The sequence below is a fragment of the Felis catus genome, chromosome B3 (genome assembly GCF_018350175.1).
Source record: "Felis catus isolate Fca126 chromosome B3, F.catus_Fca126_mat1.0, whole genome shotgun sequence".
In the NCBI taxonomy this organism is placed as follows: domain Eukaryota; kingdom Metazoa; phylum Chordata; class Mammalia; order Carnivora; family Felidae; genus Felis; species Felis catus.
Window position 1 is genome coordinate 42,815,729 of NC_058373.1, and position 15,032 is coordinate 42,830,760.

The following is a 15,032-nucleotide window of genomic DNA, read 5'->3' on the forward strand; positions in this document are numbered from 1 at the left end:
ACATATATAGAAAAAAATCTATGTGTAAGTGGAGCTGTGTAATTCAAACCTGTGTTGAAATAATTTTTGGTCTAGATTTCTTCTTTCCTTCTTGGATTCAAGTTTTATACACATACACACAAATGTGTACATGTATACATATATACACATATATGAGACCTTTTGATATGCCACAAATCTCTGAGGCTTTGTTCATTTTTTTAATCAATCTTTTTACTCTCTGTTCTTTGAATTGGATTATTTCTATTGGTACGTCTTCAAGATTATATTTTTCTCTATCATCCCCATTTTACTGTTGAGCCCATCCTAGGAGTTTTTCCTTCAAATAATATGTTTTTCAGGTCTCAAACTCATATTGAGTTCCTTTTTATAGTTCCCATTTCTCTACTGAAAATTCTAATCTTTTTAGTCATTTCAAGTGTCTTTCCTTTCATATCATCTAGCAGAAACTATAGTGGTTCTCTGCTGGTTTCAGCATTGAGGTTATCTGACCATTGGATCCATACCCAGCACCTGGGTGGCTCAGTCACTGAAGTGTCCAACTCTTGCTTTTGGCTCAGGTCATGATCTCAATGCCATGAGATCGAGCCCTGTGTCAGGCTCCATGCTGGGTATGTCACTGGTTTGGGTTGTACATGAATAGTAGAGGAGTTAGTTGGAGACTTGTGCAGGTCTCTATATCTTTGCCCCTTTTGTTTAGGTCACTTTCATACACGGGGAGCTTGGGTTAGACTGAAATTTGTGCAGGTTCATACACAGAATTAAGAGATAATCCATTCCCTGGCTCTTCTGCCCCTGGTATTTCCCTCATCTTCTCTGGTTTTCATGGACTTCATTTTCTCATTCCTTGGCCAGCCTATGGAGTTTGTTTCAGGGGTTTAGCTACCTGTGCCTCTTCAGTGCTCCATGGCTGAGGCCCTTTCTCAGGGTACAGCCGTGTGAAGTAGTTTTCTGTGGCTTAAAGCCGGTGACATAAAGCAGTGCACAATTATCTCAGAGTTTCTGTGAGTCAGAAGTTCAGGTATAGCTTGTTACCTGAGATCTCTGCTTATGGTCTCAAAATATTTCCATGAAGATGTTGGCTGAAACTGGTTTCATCTGGGGTGTCACTGATGAAGGATCTGCTTTTGTTGGCAGATTTTAGTTCCTTGTGCCTGTGGGATGTAGGACTCCAGTTTCTTGTTGGCTGTTGGGTAGAGGCTGCTCCTTAGCTCATCATTTCATTTCATTTCCTTGCCAGATGGGCCTCTTAACATAGCCCACAAGATGGCAGCTTGCTTTTCCTTTTTTTCTTTTTAATTTTTTAAATGTTTATTTATTGTTTTTGAGAGAGAGACAGAGTGTGAGCAGGGGAGGGGCAGAGAGAGGGGGAGACCCAGAATCCGAAGCAGGCTCCAGGCTCTGAGTTATCAGCACAGAGCCTGACGTGGGGCTCCAACCCACAAACCACAAAATCATGACCTGAGCTGAAGTTGGATGCCTGACCGACTGAGCCACCCAGGTGCCCCGTCAGCTTGCTTTTTCAAAGGGAGAGAGAGAGATTCCAGCAAGAAAGCTGGTACAGTTTCATGCACATAGTCACATACATCTTGTCACCTTTGTCATATTCTGTTGGTTAGAAACAGGTCATAGGTCATGTCTGCACTAAAGGGAAGGGGACTGCCCAAAGGCAAGAACATCCTCGGGAGGGAAAAGTTAAGGGAGGAAAGAGGGTAGGCACAACATGTGAGGGAAAATGCAAAAACAGCAGCAACAACAAAACATGGGTAGCTCATTCTGGTGGAGATGATTTCTCCAAATTTTGACTCCTATCTAGCATCTGCCTACTTTGCTTAGTTTTCAGAGTCTGTTGTAGATGATTTTTATATTTTTTTCAGAATTTTTACTCATTAATGTGAAGGATGGGCTATATAGGACTTATGCCACCATGGAACTGAAAGTTTATTGTTGGATTTAGCAATAAAGAAATCAATTAAAGAGCAGTTTTTATAGAAAAATGTGGGTAGAGACAATAGGAATGAGAGAGAGTGGATGTCTAGGAATTGGAGACATTGAGTGTTGACAGTGTGATGCCTTACTGTAAGGAGAGAACAGGTCAATGGAATGGTTACTGGTGGGGAATGTGGAGTTAAGAAAAGGATTTGTAACTTGCTTTTCTTTCTTTTAAAAAATTTACTATAGCATTCCATTTTTATGCCCGTAGAATAATTTCTCCAACATAATTTTAAATAACTGAATAGTATTCCATTCTGTGCATATATCAGAATTTGCTTCACTATTTCCCACTGATTATATTTAATTATAAATGACACTACAGTGAACAGCCTTGTCTACATGTTTTCTCAAAAATTTCTTACTTTCTTCTTTTTTTTTTTTTTTAATGTTTGTTTATTTTTGAGAGACTGAGAGAGATCCAGTGTGAGCGGGCGAGGGTCAGAGAGAGAGGGAGGAAGGCACAGAATCCCAGGCAGGCTCCAGGCTCTGAGCTGTCAGCACAGAGACTGACGCGGGACTTGAACCCATGAACCGTAAGATTGTGACCTGAGCCCAAGTCAGATGTTTATCCAACTGAGCCACCCAGGTGCCCCACATTTCTTATTTTCTTAAGGGCAGGTTCCCCAAGGTACAGTTTTGGGGTCCAGGAGTAGGAATATTTTTTTTTAAGTTTATTTCTTTTGAAAGACCAAGTGAAAGCAGGGGAAGGGCAGAGAAAGACGAAGAGGGAGAACCCCAAGCCAGCTCCACGTTCAGCGTGGAGCCCAACGTGGAGCTGCAACTCACAGCCATGACATCATGACCTGAGCTAAAATCAAGAGTTGATGCTTAACTGTCTGAGCCATGCCGTCGCCTTGAGTATGAGTATGTTAGAAGGTATTTGATAGTGCTTGGGCTTGTTCCTATGAATTAAAGGAATGATTTGCCAAAAGGAACAGATCGTTTCAATCCTTTCTACATTAAGTTGCTTGACCTTTAAGTGGGTGTACTGAACATCAGTTACTAGTTCCTTAAAAATCAAAGGAAGGGTTTATTGTTCAGTGCCATGGATAAAGGGATGGATATAGATGAAGAAAAGGCAAGTAGCTTCATCCAAGGCTAAAGTTTTTTCATTGTAAAGGAAAATCCACAGGGTCACAGAATTTAAAATAGAGACAGAGAATTGGCTGCAGTTACTTACCATGGACCCTTAACTGCATAGGGCAGGAAGGGAAGACAGCAGAGGGGTATTAAAGTGAAAGGGTCCTGCACCCCTCCTTATGTTAGGTCATATACGTTTACAATTCATTTTTGGTCTCATATAGATAAGAGATTTTTTACTTTGAAATAATTGTAGATTCACAAGAAGTAAAGCAAAGATATTTCACAGAGGTCCTATGTACCCTTCCCTCAGTTTGTCTTAGTGGTTATATCTGTTGTAATTATAATATAATATTAAGACGAAAGATTAGACACTGGTATATGCTATGTACGTATTTCTAGGTCAACTCTCATTTTTGAAAGTATTTTTTAAATGATAATCATCAACTTATAGGAAAGTTTCTTTTCACTATTTTTTATTTTGCTGTTTTATTCATAATCATTATCACTGTTTGAAATTAGTATCTTTAAATTTTTTTTAATGTTTATTATTTATTTTTGAGAGCGAGCGAGAGAGAGAATGCACAGGAGAGGGGCAGAGAGAGAGGGAGGTACAGAATCTGAAGCAGGCTCCAGGCTCTGAACTGTCAGCACAGACTATGACGTGGGGCTTGAACCCCTGAACCGTGAGATCATGACCTGAGCCAAAGTTGGATGCTTAACCTTAAGACTGAGCCACCCAGGGGCACCTGAGTGGCTCAGTCAGTTAAGCGGCTGCCTTCAGCTCAGGTTGTGATCTCATGGTTCTTGGGTCCAAGCCCCACATTGGGCTTTCTGCTGTCCGGGTAGAGCCCACTTCAGATCTTCTGTCCCTCTTTCTGTCTGCCCTTCCCCTGCTTGTTCTCTCTCTCTCTCTCTCTCTCTCTCTCTCTCTCTCTCTCTCTCTCTCTCTCTCTCTCTTTCTCTCTCAAAAATAAGTAAATAAAAAGAAATTTATAAAAAAAAAAAAGACTGAGCCACATAGGTTCCCCTGAAATTAGTATTTTTACTGCTTTCTAATTAATTAACTTCTGTCTTCTCTTTATTGTCTAAAATTTTCAGTTTATTTTGAAATTCCTCAAAATCTGTGACATGCTGATCACAGCTTTACAAAGATTTCAGTGCTAATAGTGGCTGTATCTTTTTTTTTTTTTTTTTTTAGTTAGGGATTTAAATAGAGATTTGAGAGGGTGAAAGTTGAATGTTGGGGTTGGTCACTACATTATTTTAATGTCCCATATCAACATTTTATTTTTTAAATTCCTTATAATGATTAACTTATTTTTCAAAATAAAAATGTTTTCCCTTAAAGCTGAAACATATGTTTTCTCTTGTCAAAAAGTAAAATTTTAATGAGTGATAAAAAATATGGTAACAAAAAAATTTAGTGCCTGCCCTTTTTTGAATTAGTTTAGTTATTAAAAAGATTAAAAAACATTTTTTTTAAAGTAATCTCTGCACTCAACATGGGTCTTGAACTCATGACCCCCAGACCAGGAGTCGCACATTCTACTGACTAAGCCAGTCAGGTGCCCCAGTTTAATTTAAAAAGACTGTAATAAAATATCAAATATTGTATAGCTATTCCTCTATTTAGATTTATAGAGAACTGTTCATAAATCTAGATGATATACATTTAATTGGATGTCTTTTCTGAAAATAGCTCAGTTTCATCTACTTCCAGCTTGATCTCTGCTGTTGTTGGGGAAACTCTTGTCTGGTTATCTCAGTGGTTCTGAATCCTGCTGCACATTAGAATCCCTAGCGAATTAAAACAAATGATGCCTGGAGTCCACTTCCTCAGGATTTGATTTAATTGGTTTGTGGTGAGGCTCGGACATTGTTGTTTCTGTTTTTGTTTTTGTTAAAGTTTCCTGATGATTCTTTTTTTTTATTTTAGTGTTTTTATTTATATTTGAGAGCAAGAGACAGAGTGCAAGTGGGGGAGGGACAGAGAGAGGGAGGCACAGAATCCCAAGCAGGCTCCAGGCTCTGACCTGTCAGCACAGAGCCTGACGCGGGGCATGAATCCATGAACAATGAGATCGTTACCTGAGCTATAAATTGGACACTCAACCAACTGAGCCACCCAGGCGCCCCTATTTCCTGGTGATTCTTAAGTACAGCAAGGGTTGGATACCACTGAGCTATGATAATATCCACAGTAGCTGATTTGCCATTTACTTTCATTTTGCAGATTCAAACAGGGCCTGAACATATGCATTTCTCTCTGGTTTGTGACAAAAATGTTACATTTCTCCCCTGCTTAGTCTTTACATTCTCAGGCACTATCCTAGTCTCCTCCTGAATTATCGTTGGTGTCATAGTGCTCTTCTGTCACTGCTTTTTGTTGAAAGGAAGAGCCCTATTCATAGGTTGCACGATTTCTTTGTCTTGAAGATTCATACTTACTGTTGAACTATGTAGCTTACATCTAAATGCTACTTTGAAATTTTTTGAAACCACTTTCAAATTTTATTATTTCTTGTTTTTTATTTCAAGTGCCTCTTCTCACTAACATTTCAACACTTAGGACTTATGTTGTTATGGACACGATGGAGTTAGTTCCACTCAAAAAATATCTCAAAGTTAAAGACAAACACAGCACACACTTGAATTAATAATATTGTTTCAAAGTCTGAGGTGAACTCAAGATATTGGTGCCTAAGAATTGATTTGTTTTTGCTGAAGCTTTGTGTTGATGAAAAGTTTTAAAGTAGAAAGTTTAGTAATAGAAATGAAAATAATAGCTACCGTTTTGTTGATATAGTTTGCTGGGTATCTATTCTGAGGAAAGTACTATTACTGTCTTCAATTTATATTAGCAGATTAAGGTATAGAGAGGTTAAATAACTTGTCAAAGTTCTAATTGTCATGAAAAATAAAATAGCACATTAATTTTCTATGATAAGAGAAGTCAAATGTTATATCCTATGGAATATAAAATAATCAAATGTATATATTTTTACTTATTACGTTTCCGAATGCTGAAAATGGATTGGTAAACTTGACAAAAGATAGTTATGGCTCACCTGTCAGTGATGAAACTTGACAGTTTTGTGCACAGACGTAGACCTTTTCCCTTATTTATTTGATGTCTGGTTATTAAAGAGAACTTACTTAACTTAGTTTCGTCTTGTCTTTACTAATTTTCCTTTTTTTTTTTCATCTTCTCTTTTTGGAGTATTTCACTTTTTGTTACACAGGGAGACTTGAAACATGTCACTACCAATTTCAAATTTTATATATTTTAAGTGGTAAAATTATTACTATTTTTTAGAGATTTTATTTTATTTCGAGAGAGAGAGATAGAGAGAGAGGATGCATATGTGTGCATGCAAGCAGGGGAGGGGTCAGAGAGAGAGGGAGGGAGAGAATCCCAACCAGGCTCTGTGCTGTCAGCTTTGAGCCTGACATGGGGCTCTATCCCAGGAACCATGAGATTGTGACTTTAGCCTAAATCAAGAGTCAGACACTCAACTGACTGAGTCACCCAGGTGCCCCCTAAGGTGGGAAAATTATTAAAGTTTACTTATTCAGGGAATGAGAAGATAGAGTCTAAATTACTTATCCCCTTAAATCTATTTATCCTTCTGTTGTATACTTTTTGGTTATTCATCTATATTTTACTATTTGAAAGGGAGCAGCAGAAAATCAAGCCAGGATTTACTGAGAAGAGAATAAAATGAGATTCAAAGGCTATCTGTTTTTATTTATGTTTTTTATTTTTATTTTTATTTATATTTATATACATATTTTTATTTTTATTCATTTATATTTATATTTTTCTAGATATTTATTTATAATTATATATATTTATTTATATTTATATATTTGTATATATTTATATTATATATATTTATATTGAAACCCTTACTATATTTCTTTTTTTTAATCTTTATTGTTTCTTATATGAAATTTATTGTCAAATTGGTTTCCATACAACACCCAGTGCTCATCCCAACAGGTGCCCTCCTCAGTGCCCATCACCCACTTTCCCCTCCCCCCGACCCTCATCAACCCTCAGTTTGTCCTCAGTATTTAAGAATCTCTACGGTTTACCTCCTTCTCTCTCTGTAACTTTTTTTCCCCCTTCCTCTCCCTGCTGGTCTTCTGTTGAGTTTCTCAGGATCTACATATGAGTGAAACCATATGGTATCTGTCTTTCTCTGCCTGACTTATTTGTATTTATATTGAGACATTTACTATATTTCTGACAATATGCAACCCCATCAAAATTTTATCAGTAGGAAAGTAAATTAGCAGTGGGACTATTAACCAAATCATGTTGAATACCATTTCAGAAGGCTTTCTTGACTGTTGTGAACCTATTGTCATGTTAAAAAAATTAACCATTATTCTTACCTGGCTATACCTGAGTATGAAGAGGGCATTTATTCTTTAATTAAATTAAACATTTTTACTTTTAAATTTAAATTTAAAATTTTTACTTTTGTAGGTGATTCGATCTGGGCAAAAATTAAGGAAAAAGTCTACTGACACAGGCGAGAAACGTGGAGGCTGGTTTAGTGGGTTTTGGGGTAAGAAGGAGTCTAAGAAAAAAGATGAAGAATCTTTGATTCCTGAAAGTAAGTTTCAAGTCAGATGTTTTATTGGACACAGATAAGAAAAAAATATAAGTTCTATTTTAGCCAGTTAGTTGAATTTTACTATGTTTATTATTAGTAAACATGTGAGCAGATGCTTCAGGCTAGAATAGTTCTGGATTTATCTAGCTAAATTAAAACTTTGCTATTTTTGAGAAAAATTATTTGTGTGAAATTTTATAAGTTTAAATTCAGAAGCGTCAACATCTGGCATTTCTTATTGTTACTTTTTCCATGGGTATTAAAAGTTTCACTTAATTTTTAACATACTTAGGGAATTCTAAAATCCTTATGACAGACTGGTATTCCCTTAATGGTGTCTTTTTTTTTTTTTTTTTTTTTTTGCCTTTTCTTGACCTAAGCAAGCAAATACATGATGTTTGTTTTAACTAGGCAAAGTAGTATATTTGAGGATATTGCCTGGCTGCTTTTGCTTTTAGCATTTATGTCTTTATTTTAGGGCACCTGTTAGTTTGGTTTGATTTTTTTATTATACCTGTAAAACTGAAGCAATTGATTTCTTAAATTCTGTCATTTCTTTGTAGGTATTGATGACATTATGACTCCAGAGGAGAAAGATAAGCTTTTTACTGCTATTGGTTATAGTGAGAGCACCCATAACTTAACTTTACCCAAGCAGGTAATTATTTTTAGGTGGTTTAAGAGGTATTTTGTTTCATTTTACTGTATTATCTTGAATTGTGTTAAATGAGTTACTGATTTTTATGAAAATGTTATCATTTGTTTCTGTTTTACTATTTTATTTGTTAAATGTTTCCAGTCAGACCCTACCAGTTAAAACTGTCTTCACTTTTAGATTTGGTCACTTTAGTGAATGTGTGAATAACCTGATTTAAAGAAGTACTTATTATCGAGTTCAATTGAATCTTTAAAAATTTTATCTTTAAAATAATTATTGTATTACGATATGTGTGTAAAGGCTGAACAAAACCAAAATGTATTGCATTTATCACACGGGGAACAGTGGTGTCATCACTGTCGCGGTTAAGATACAGATCTTGCTATACATTTGGCACTGTTGTGAGATTCATTCCTTTCTTTCACTAGTTGGACTTTGCTCATTTTCATTGCTGTATAGGATTCGATTATTTCAAAATACAGCAACTATTCTTTCTTTTGTTGATGGACATTTGGCTTATTTCTATTTTTTGCTTGTTATGCTGCTGTTAACTTCTTGTAAATGCCCTTTAATGTGCATATGTGAGAATTTCCGCTCTGTATATTCTTAGGAGTGGAATTTCTGTGTCATAGGATGTAAGTATATTTTTACTTTAATAGATTTTGCTAATCAATAGTTTTCCAAAGTGAAAACATTTCCATCAGTAGTAGATGAGGATTCTTGTTTCTCCACATACTTGCCTATTCTTGGCATTGACACTTTCTTCAAGCTAGCCATTCTAAATGGTATGTAGTAGTATTTCATTGTGGTTTTAATTTGCATTTCCTGAATGGCTAAAGAAGTTTTTTACTTTTTAAGTAATTATAAGCCTATTAGGTATCTTCTTTTTGAAGTCGCTTTTGAGTCTCTTATTTTTTATTGTGTTGTCTTTTTCTCACTGGTCTGTAGGCATTCTTTATATGTTCTGGGTATGAGGCCTTTGCTAGTTAGGCATGTTGTTAATATCTTTCCCCACGGTGTGGCTTGCCTTTTTGTTTTTGGTGTGTTACAAATATCTTCTCCGACAATGTAAGGTGATGTGTATTTTCACTTTTAAATGGTGTCTTTTGATGGATAGATGTTCTTTATTTAATGTTACCTGATTTGTTAATCTTTTCATTTATGGGTCGTGCCTTTTTTGTGTCTTGTTTAAAAAGTCTTAACTCACTATAAGGTCATAACAGTATTTTCTTTCCAGAAGCTTTATAATATTTTACTTTATGTATTTAGATCTAAGGTCCATTTAGAATTGAATTCTTGTATGTGGTGGGAGGTCTTAAAAAAGTTAAGAGAAATTTTTTCTCTAGATGGCTGTATACGTGGCTTCTCAATGACTAGTGAAAGGACCATGCTTTCCCCACTGCTTTCCAGTTACCCTTTATCATCAGTCAAGTGTCTGTGCTTATGGAATCTTGGTTATATTGGTTATTTGTCTTTACAGGCATGCTGTCTTAGTTACTCTAACTTTGTAATCAGTCCTAAGATCTAGCTGTGTAAATCCTTCAACACTGTTCTTCTTTAAGACTGTCTTATCTATTCTTGGCCCTTTACATTTTTATACAAATTGTAGAGCCAGCTATTCAGTTTCTACAAAAAAACTGTGAGACTTTGGGATTTATTGAGTATATAAATTAATTTGGGAGATAATTGACATCTTTGTAATCTTGAATTTTCTAATCTATAAATAGAGCATATGCTTCTGTGTATTGACATCTTTAATTCCTCTCAGTAATGTTTTGAACTTTCTGTTTAGAGTTCAACATCTCTTGTTGGATTTGTTATAAATGGTGGCTTTAAAATTTTGTTGAGGTAGAATTTATATATGATAATAGGAATAGATCTTAAGGTTCATACTGATAAATTTGAGTAGTTGAATACACCTATATAATGACCTGCCCAAAACAGCACATTTTCATCCCCCCCAAACAATTCCCTCATAATCTTTTCTAGTCATTTTTCCTCTCCTGCCTTACAAAAGCAGCCATGTTATGACTGTGTCAATATAGATTTCTTTTTATTGTTATCATGTTTTTCATCTCATGGTATATCTGTTATTTCAAGTTTTGGTTATTGATAAAGCTTCTTTGAACATTCTTATACAAGTCTTTTGTGGACATATATTTTTATTTCTCTTGGGTAAATACCTGGGAGTATCATTGCTGGGTTATAGGGCAGATGTATATTTACCTTTTTAAAAACTGACAAACAGTTCTCGAAAATGATTGTGATATTTTCTATTCCCATACACTGATTCCAGTTATTCCACATCCCTGCCGGATGTCATATTGTCAGGGTTTTTAATTTTAGCAAGTCTAGTGGGTATGGTACACTATTCCACTATGTTTTAGAATGTATTTTCCTGATGACTAATGACAGTCTCGACTAATGAGTTTTCATATCTTGTTGGCCATCTGTATATATTCATTTATGCAGTATCTTATGTTAAAGTGTTTTTTCCCCATTTTAAACTTATGTTATTTGTCCTTTTACTTTTGTTTGTAGAAGTCTTTCTATATTCTTCATACAAGACAAAAATGTTTATGTGGTATTTTTCCTTCATCTGTGGCTTGCCTATTTATTTTATTAAAGGTGCTTATTTATGAAAAATAATTTAATTTAATCCATTTGTCATTTTTGTATTTATTTAAAAACTTTTTCCAGCTTTATTGAGATGGAATTGACATATAACTTAGGGTAAGTCAAGGTGTACAGTGCAGTGATTTCATATACGTGTATATTGCAAAATGATTACCACAGTAAGGTTAGTTAATGCATCTGTCACCTCACATAGTTACAATTATTTTTTGGGGGGAGGATGGAAATATTCTTTCTCTTTCTCAGTTTATGGTGAGAACTTTAGAAATCTACTCTCTTTGTATTAGTATTGTTACCTGTATTCACCAAGCTGCACTTTATGTCCACAGAACCTTTCATTATATGTAAAACATTGGTTTGTGAGCATAATTTGTTCTGGAAACATGCTTGTAATCCAAAGCACTTGCATATCAAAGTGAATTTCCCCATAAGAAATAATGGGCAGTTGATTGGTTCCATAACCCCCAAATATTCATATAAAAATGATTATAGTACTGCAATATAATAGAAATAATAAAGAAAATACAAAATATAAAGAAAAATAAACAAATTAACTTGTACTTACCTTTGAAAACCTTTGTGGCTGGTGTGAGGGAGACTAGAAAGAGGAGGGTTTTTGTGTGGGATGACTTTCACTCTCCTTAAGGAATCACTGCTCTCTGTTGGTTTGATGGAATCTTTTTCTTTTTGGGCAGCTTTAACAAGGAATCTATTTGGGGCACCTGGGTGGCTCAGTCGGTTAAATGTGCGACTTGGGCTCAGGTCATGACCTCATGGTTTGGGACTTGGAGCCCCGCATTGGGCTCTGTGCTGATAGCTCAGGGTCTGGAGCCTGCTTCAGATTCTGTGTGTCCCTCTTTCTCTGCCCCTCCCCTGTTCATGCTCTGTCTCTCTCTGTCATGCAAAGATAAGTAAAATGTTAAGTAAATAAACAAATAAATAAACAAACAAACAAGGAATGTATCCAATGACAGTTGCTTTTGCCTCCTTTTGAGGTTTTCATGGAAATTGCATTGACAATCACCCATAATCCCGAAGCGAGAGAGAGAAGAATCATGGGCTCAGTTGTGATCATATGACATTTGGTGTCACATACTACTTGTATTACAAGACATCACTCGTTTATCAAGTTAAAATTTATTAGAAATAGTTGCTCGTCTTGGGGAACCTGGATGCCTCAGTCAGTTAAGCATCCAACTCTTGGTTTCAGCTCAGGTCATGATCTCATGGTTTTGTGGGTTTGAGCCCTGTGTTGGTCTCTGTGCTGGTGGTGCAGAGCCTGCTTGGGATTCTCTCTCTTCTCCCTCTCTCTCTGCCCCTCCCCCACTCATGCTGTCTGCATCTCTCTCAAATGAATAAGTAAACTTAAAAAAATTATAAAAAAAGATGTTTGCTCATCTTACAGAATACTCATAGAACAAGTTAGTCTCAATTCAAGGTTTTACTGTATAACTGGAAGTTTGTACCTTTTGAGCACCTTTACCTGATTATTGATTCAAACTCCTTACTCATAATTGGTCTGTTCAGATTTTCTCTTTCTTCATGATTCGGTCTTGGTAGATTGTACATTTCTAGAATTTGTCCATTTTTCTTAGGTTGTCTAATTTGTTGGTGTATAGTTGTTTGTAGTAATCTCTTATGATCTTTTGTATTTCTCTGGTATTGGTTTTAGTATATCTCCTCTTTTATTTATAATTTTATGTGTTGTCTCTCTTTTTTTCTTGCTTAGCCTCGCTAAAGTTTTGTCAATTTTGTTCTTTTCAAAGAACCAACTCTTGGTTTTGTTAATCTTTTCTATTGTTTTTTTTTCTCTATTTCATTTATTTCTCTTCTTATCTCTATTATTTCTTTTTTCCTTCATTATAACATTGGGCTCAGTTTGTTCTTTTTCTGGTTCCTTGAGTTGTAAAGTTAGGTTGTATTTGAGATCTTCCATTTTCTTGACATAGGAATTTATCACTATAAACGTCCCTCTTAGAACTGCTTTTGCTGCATCCCATAAGTTTTGTGTTTTGTTTCCATTTTTGTCTCGTGCCATTTTTTTTTCCTTTTGATCTCTTCTTTGATCCATTGGTTGTTCTATGTATTTGTGAATATTGTAGCTTTCCTCTTATTAAGATTTAATTCTATTGTGGTTGGGAAAGATACTTGATATAATGGTATCTTCTTGAATTTTTTGAGGCTTGTTTCATTGCCTAATAGGTGTTCTACGCTAGAAAATGTTCCATGTGGGCTTGAAAAGAATGTTTATTCTTCTGCTGTTGGGTGGAATGTTTTATGTATATCTTTTAGGTCCCTTTGGCTTATAGTGTTGTTTAAACCCATTGTTTCTTTATTGACACTCAGCATGATGTACATGTTGTTGAGAGTGGGCTATTGAACTCCTCAAATAATATTATATTGCTGTTTATTTCTCTTTTTAGTTCTGTTAGTATTTGCTTTATATACTTAGATGCTCCAATGTTGGGTGCCTAAGTATTTACAATTGTTACATTTTCTTGATTGATAGATCCTTTTATCATTATATAATGACCTTCTTTGTCTCTTTTGACAGCATTTAACTTAAAGTTTATTTTCTTCTGATATAAGTGTCACTACTCTTTTTTTTTTTGGCGGTGGGGGGAGGGTTACTATTTGCTTAAAATACCTTTTTCCATTCCCTCACTTTTAGTCTATGTGTGTCCTTAAAGCTAAAATGAGTGTCTTTCTTGTAGGCAGCATATTATTGGATCTTACTATTTTTTAATCCATTTTGCCATTCTATGTCTTTTTATTGGAGAATTTGTTTACTTTTTATTTAGGTAAGGACTTACTATTGCCATTTTGCTAATTGTTTTCTGACTGTTTTGTGAATCTTCTGTTCCTTGCTTCCTCTCAATGTCTTCCTATGTGGTTTTATGAGAATCATCTCCCTGGTTCTCTGTCCTACATCCATTCTTGACCTATGAATTTTTTGGTCATGATTTTTTTTTTCTCAATGTATTTTTAACCCTCCAAAGACATCAAGAAGATGTGCTTTATATTTTGTTGTTTTTGAGCCAGAGAATTGGTCTGAATTAGCTTGCTTTAGTGAGAGCTGGTGAATTAAATCTTGATGTGACAAAATATTTTATCAAGTTTCATTTTTATTCTAAAACTAAGAGAAATACATTTTGGATCTCTTGTAATTGTCCTATTTCAACAATTTTATAATTCTTTATTGAACTTTTTAATGTTCTTTTTGAACATACTATATTTAGATCACTTTACATTTCAACAAATTTAAATGAGAAATTATTAAAGAAAATAATAATTACTTAAACTATAACAATCTTCATTCATTCTTTTTGTTTAGTATGTTGCCCATATAATGACATTGAAGTTAGTAAGTACCTCTATTACAATAAGAGAAAACAAAAATATTCCAGAAATACTAAAAATTCAGATAATTGGCCTGGGCACCCAAGTATCTCAGCGACCAGGAGCACAAGCACTTAAGTAAGTTTAAAAAAAACTTTTTATTTCAGTTTTTATTTCTAGATATGACTTAACTGAAAAATATTGTTATTTAACATTGAACAACTGATTAATAGTAGTTCTCCAGTTTCTTTTCCTTTTGTATGTCAGGTGGTGTTTTTATATTTGAATTTGTTTTGTTATGAAGCCATATGAGGAGTTCACCATTTATTTACCCCCTCTTGTTCCTTCACAAATATTTTTTGGATAGTGAATGTTTAGTTTATCAAGTTGATACTGTGAAGGCTAGCATAGGAACAATAAATTTCTGTTTTCAAGAAGCTTATGCTGTAGCTGTTAAGAGAGGATAACTAAAAAGTTAATAATTTAGAACTATATAGCAGAGAGCTCATAGGTGAGAAGGTGTTGCAAATCCTTATAGTTAATGGCTATGTCGGCTCAATTGCAGAAGGGAATAACTTGGGCTAGGAGAAGTGGGGCTTCAGCTATCTGAGTAGAAAGGGCTAGGAGAAGCTTTTGATAGTATTCTGGGTGGCATGAAATAGGGAGAAGAGTTGCCTGAGTGAAGTGTAGCTTATATT

At 35.0% G+C, this 15,032-nt stretch overlaps 1 protein-coding gene across 5 annotated transcripts in view; it reads left to right on the forward strand.

Moving 5' to 3' along the window:
* The window catches only part of VPS13C (vacuolar protein sorting 13 homolog C), a 195,726-nt gene that overhangs the window by 51,685 nt on the left and 129,009 nt on the right, over positions 1–15,032 (forward strand). For all 5 annotated transcript variants that reach the window (XM_023255275.2, XM_023255276.2, XM_023255277.2 and 2 more), the window contains 3 exons: positions 7,574–7,703; positions 8,267–8,361; positions 14,330–14,472. In XM_023255275.2, the coding sequence (XP_023111043.2) occupies positions 7,574–7,703; positions 8,267–8,361; positions 14,330–14,472 (368 nt within the window). The remainder of the gene's footprint in view (positions 1–7,573; positions 7,704–8,266; positions 8,362–14,329; positions 14,473–15,032) is intronic.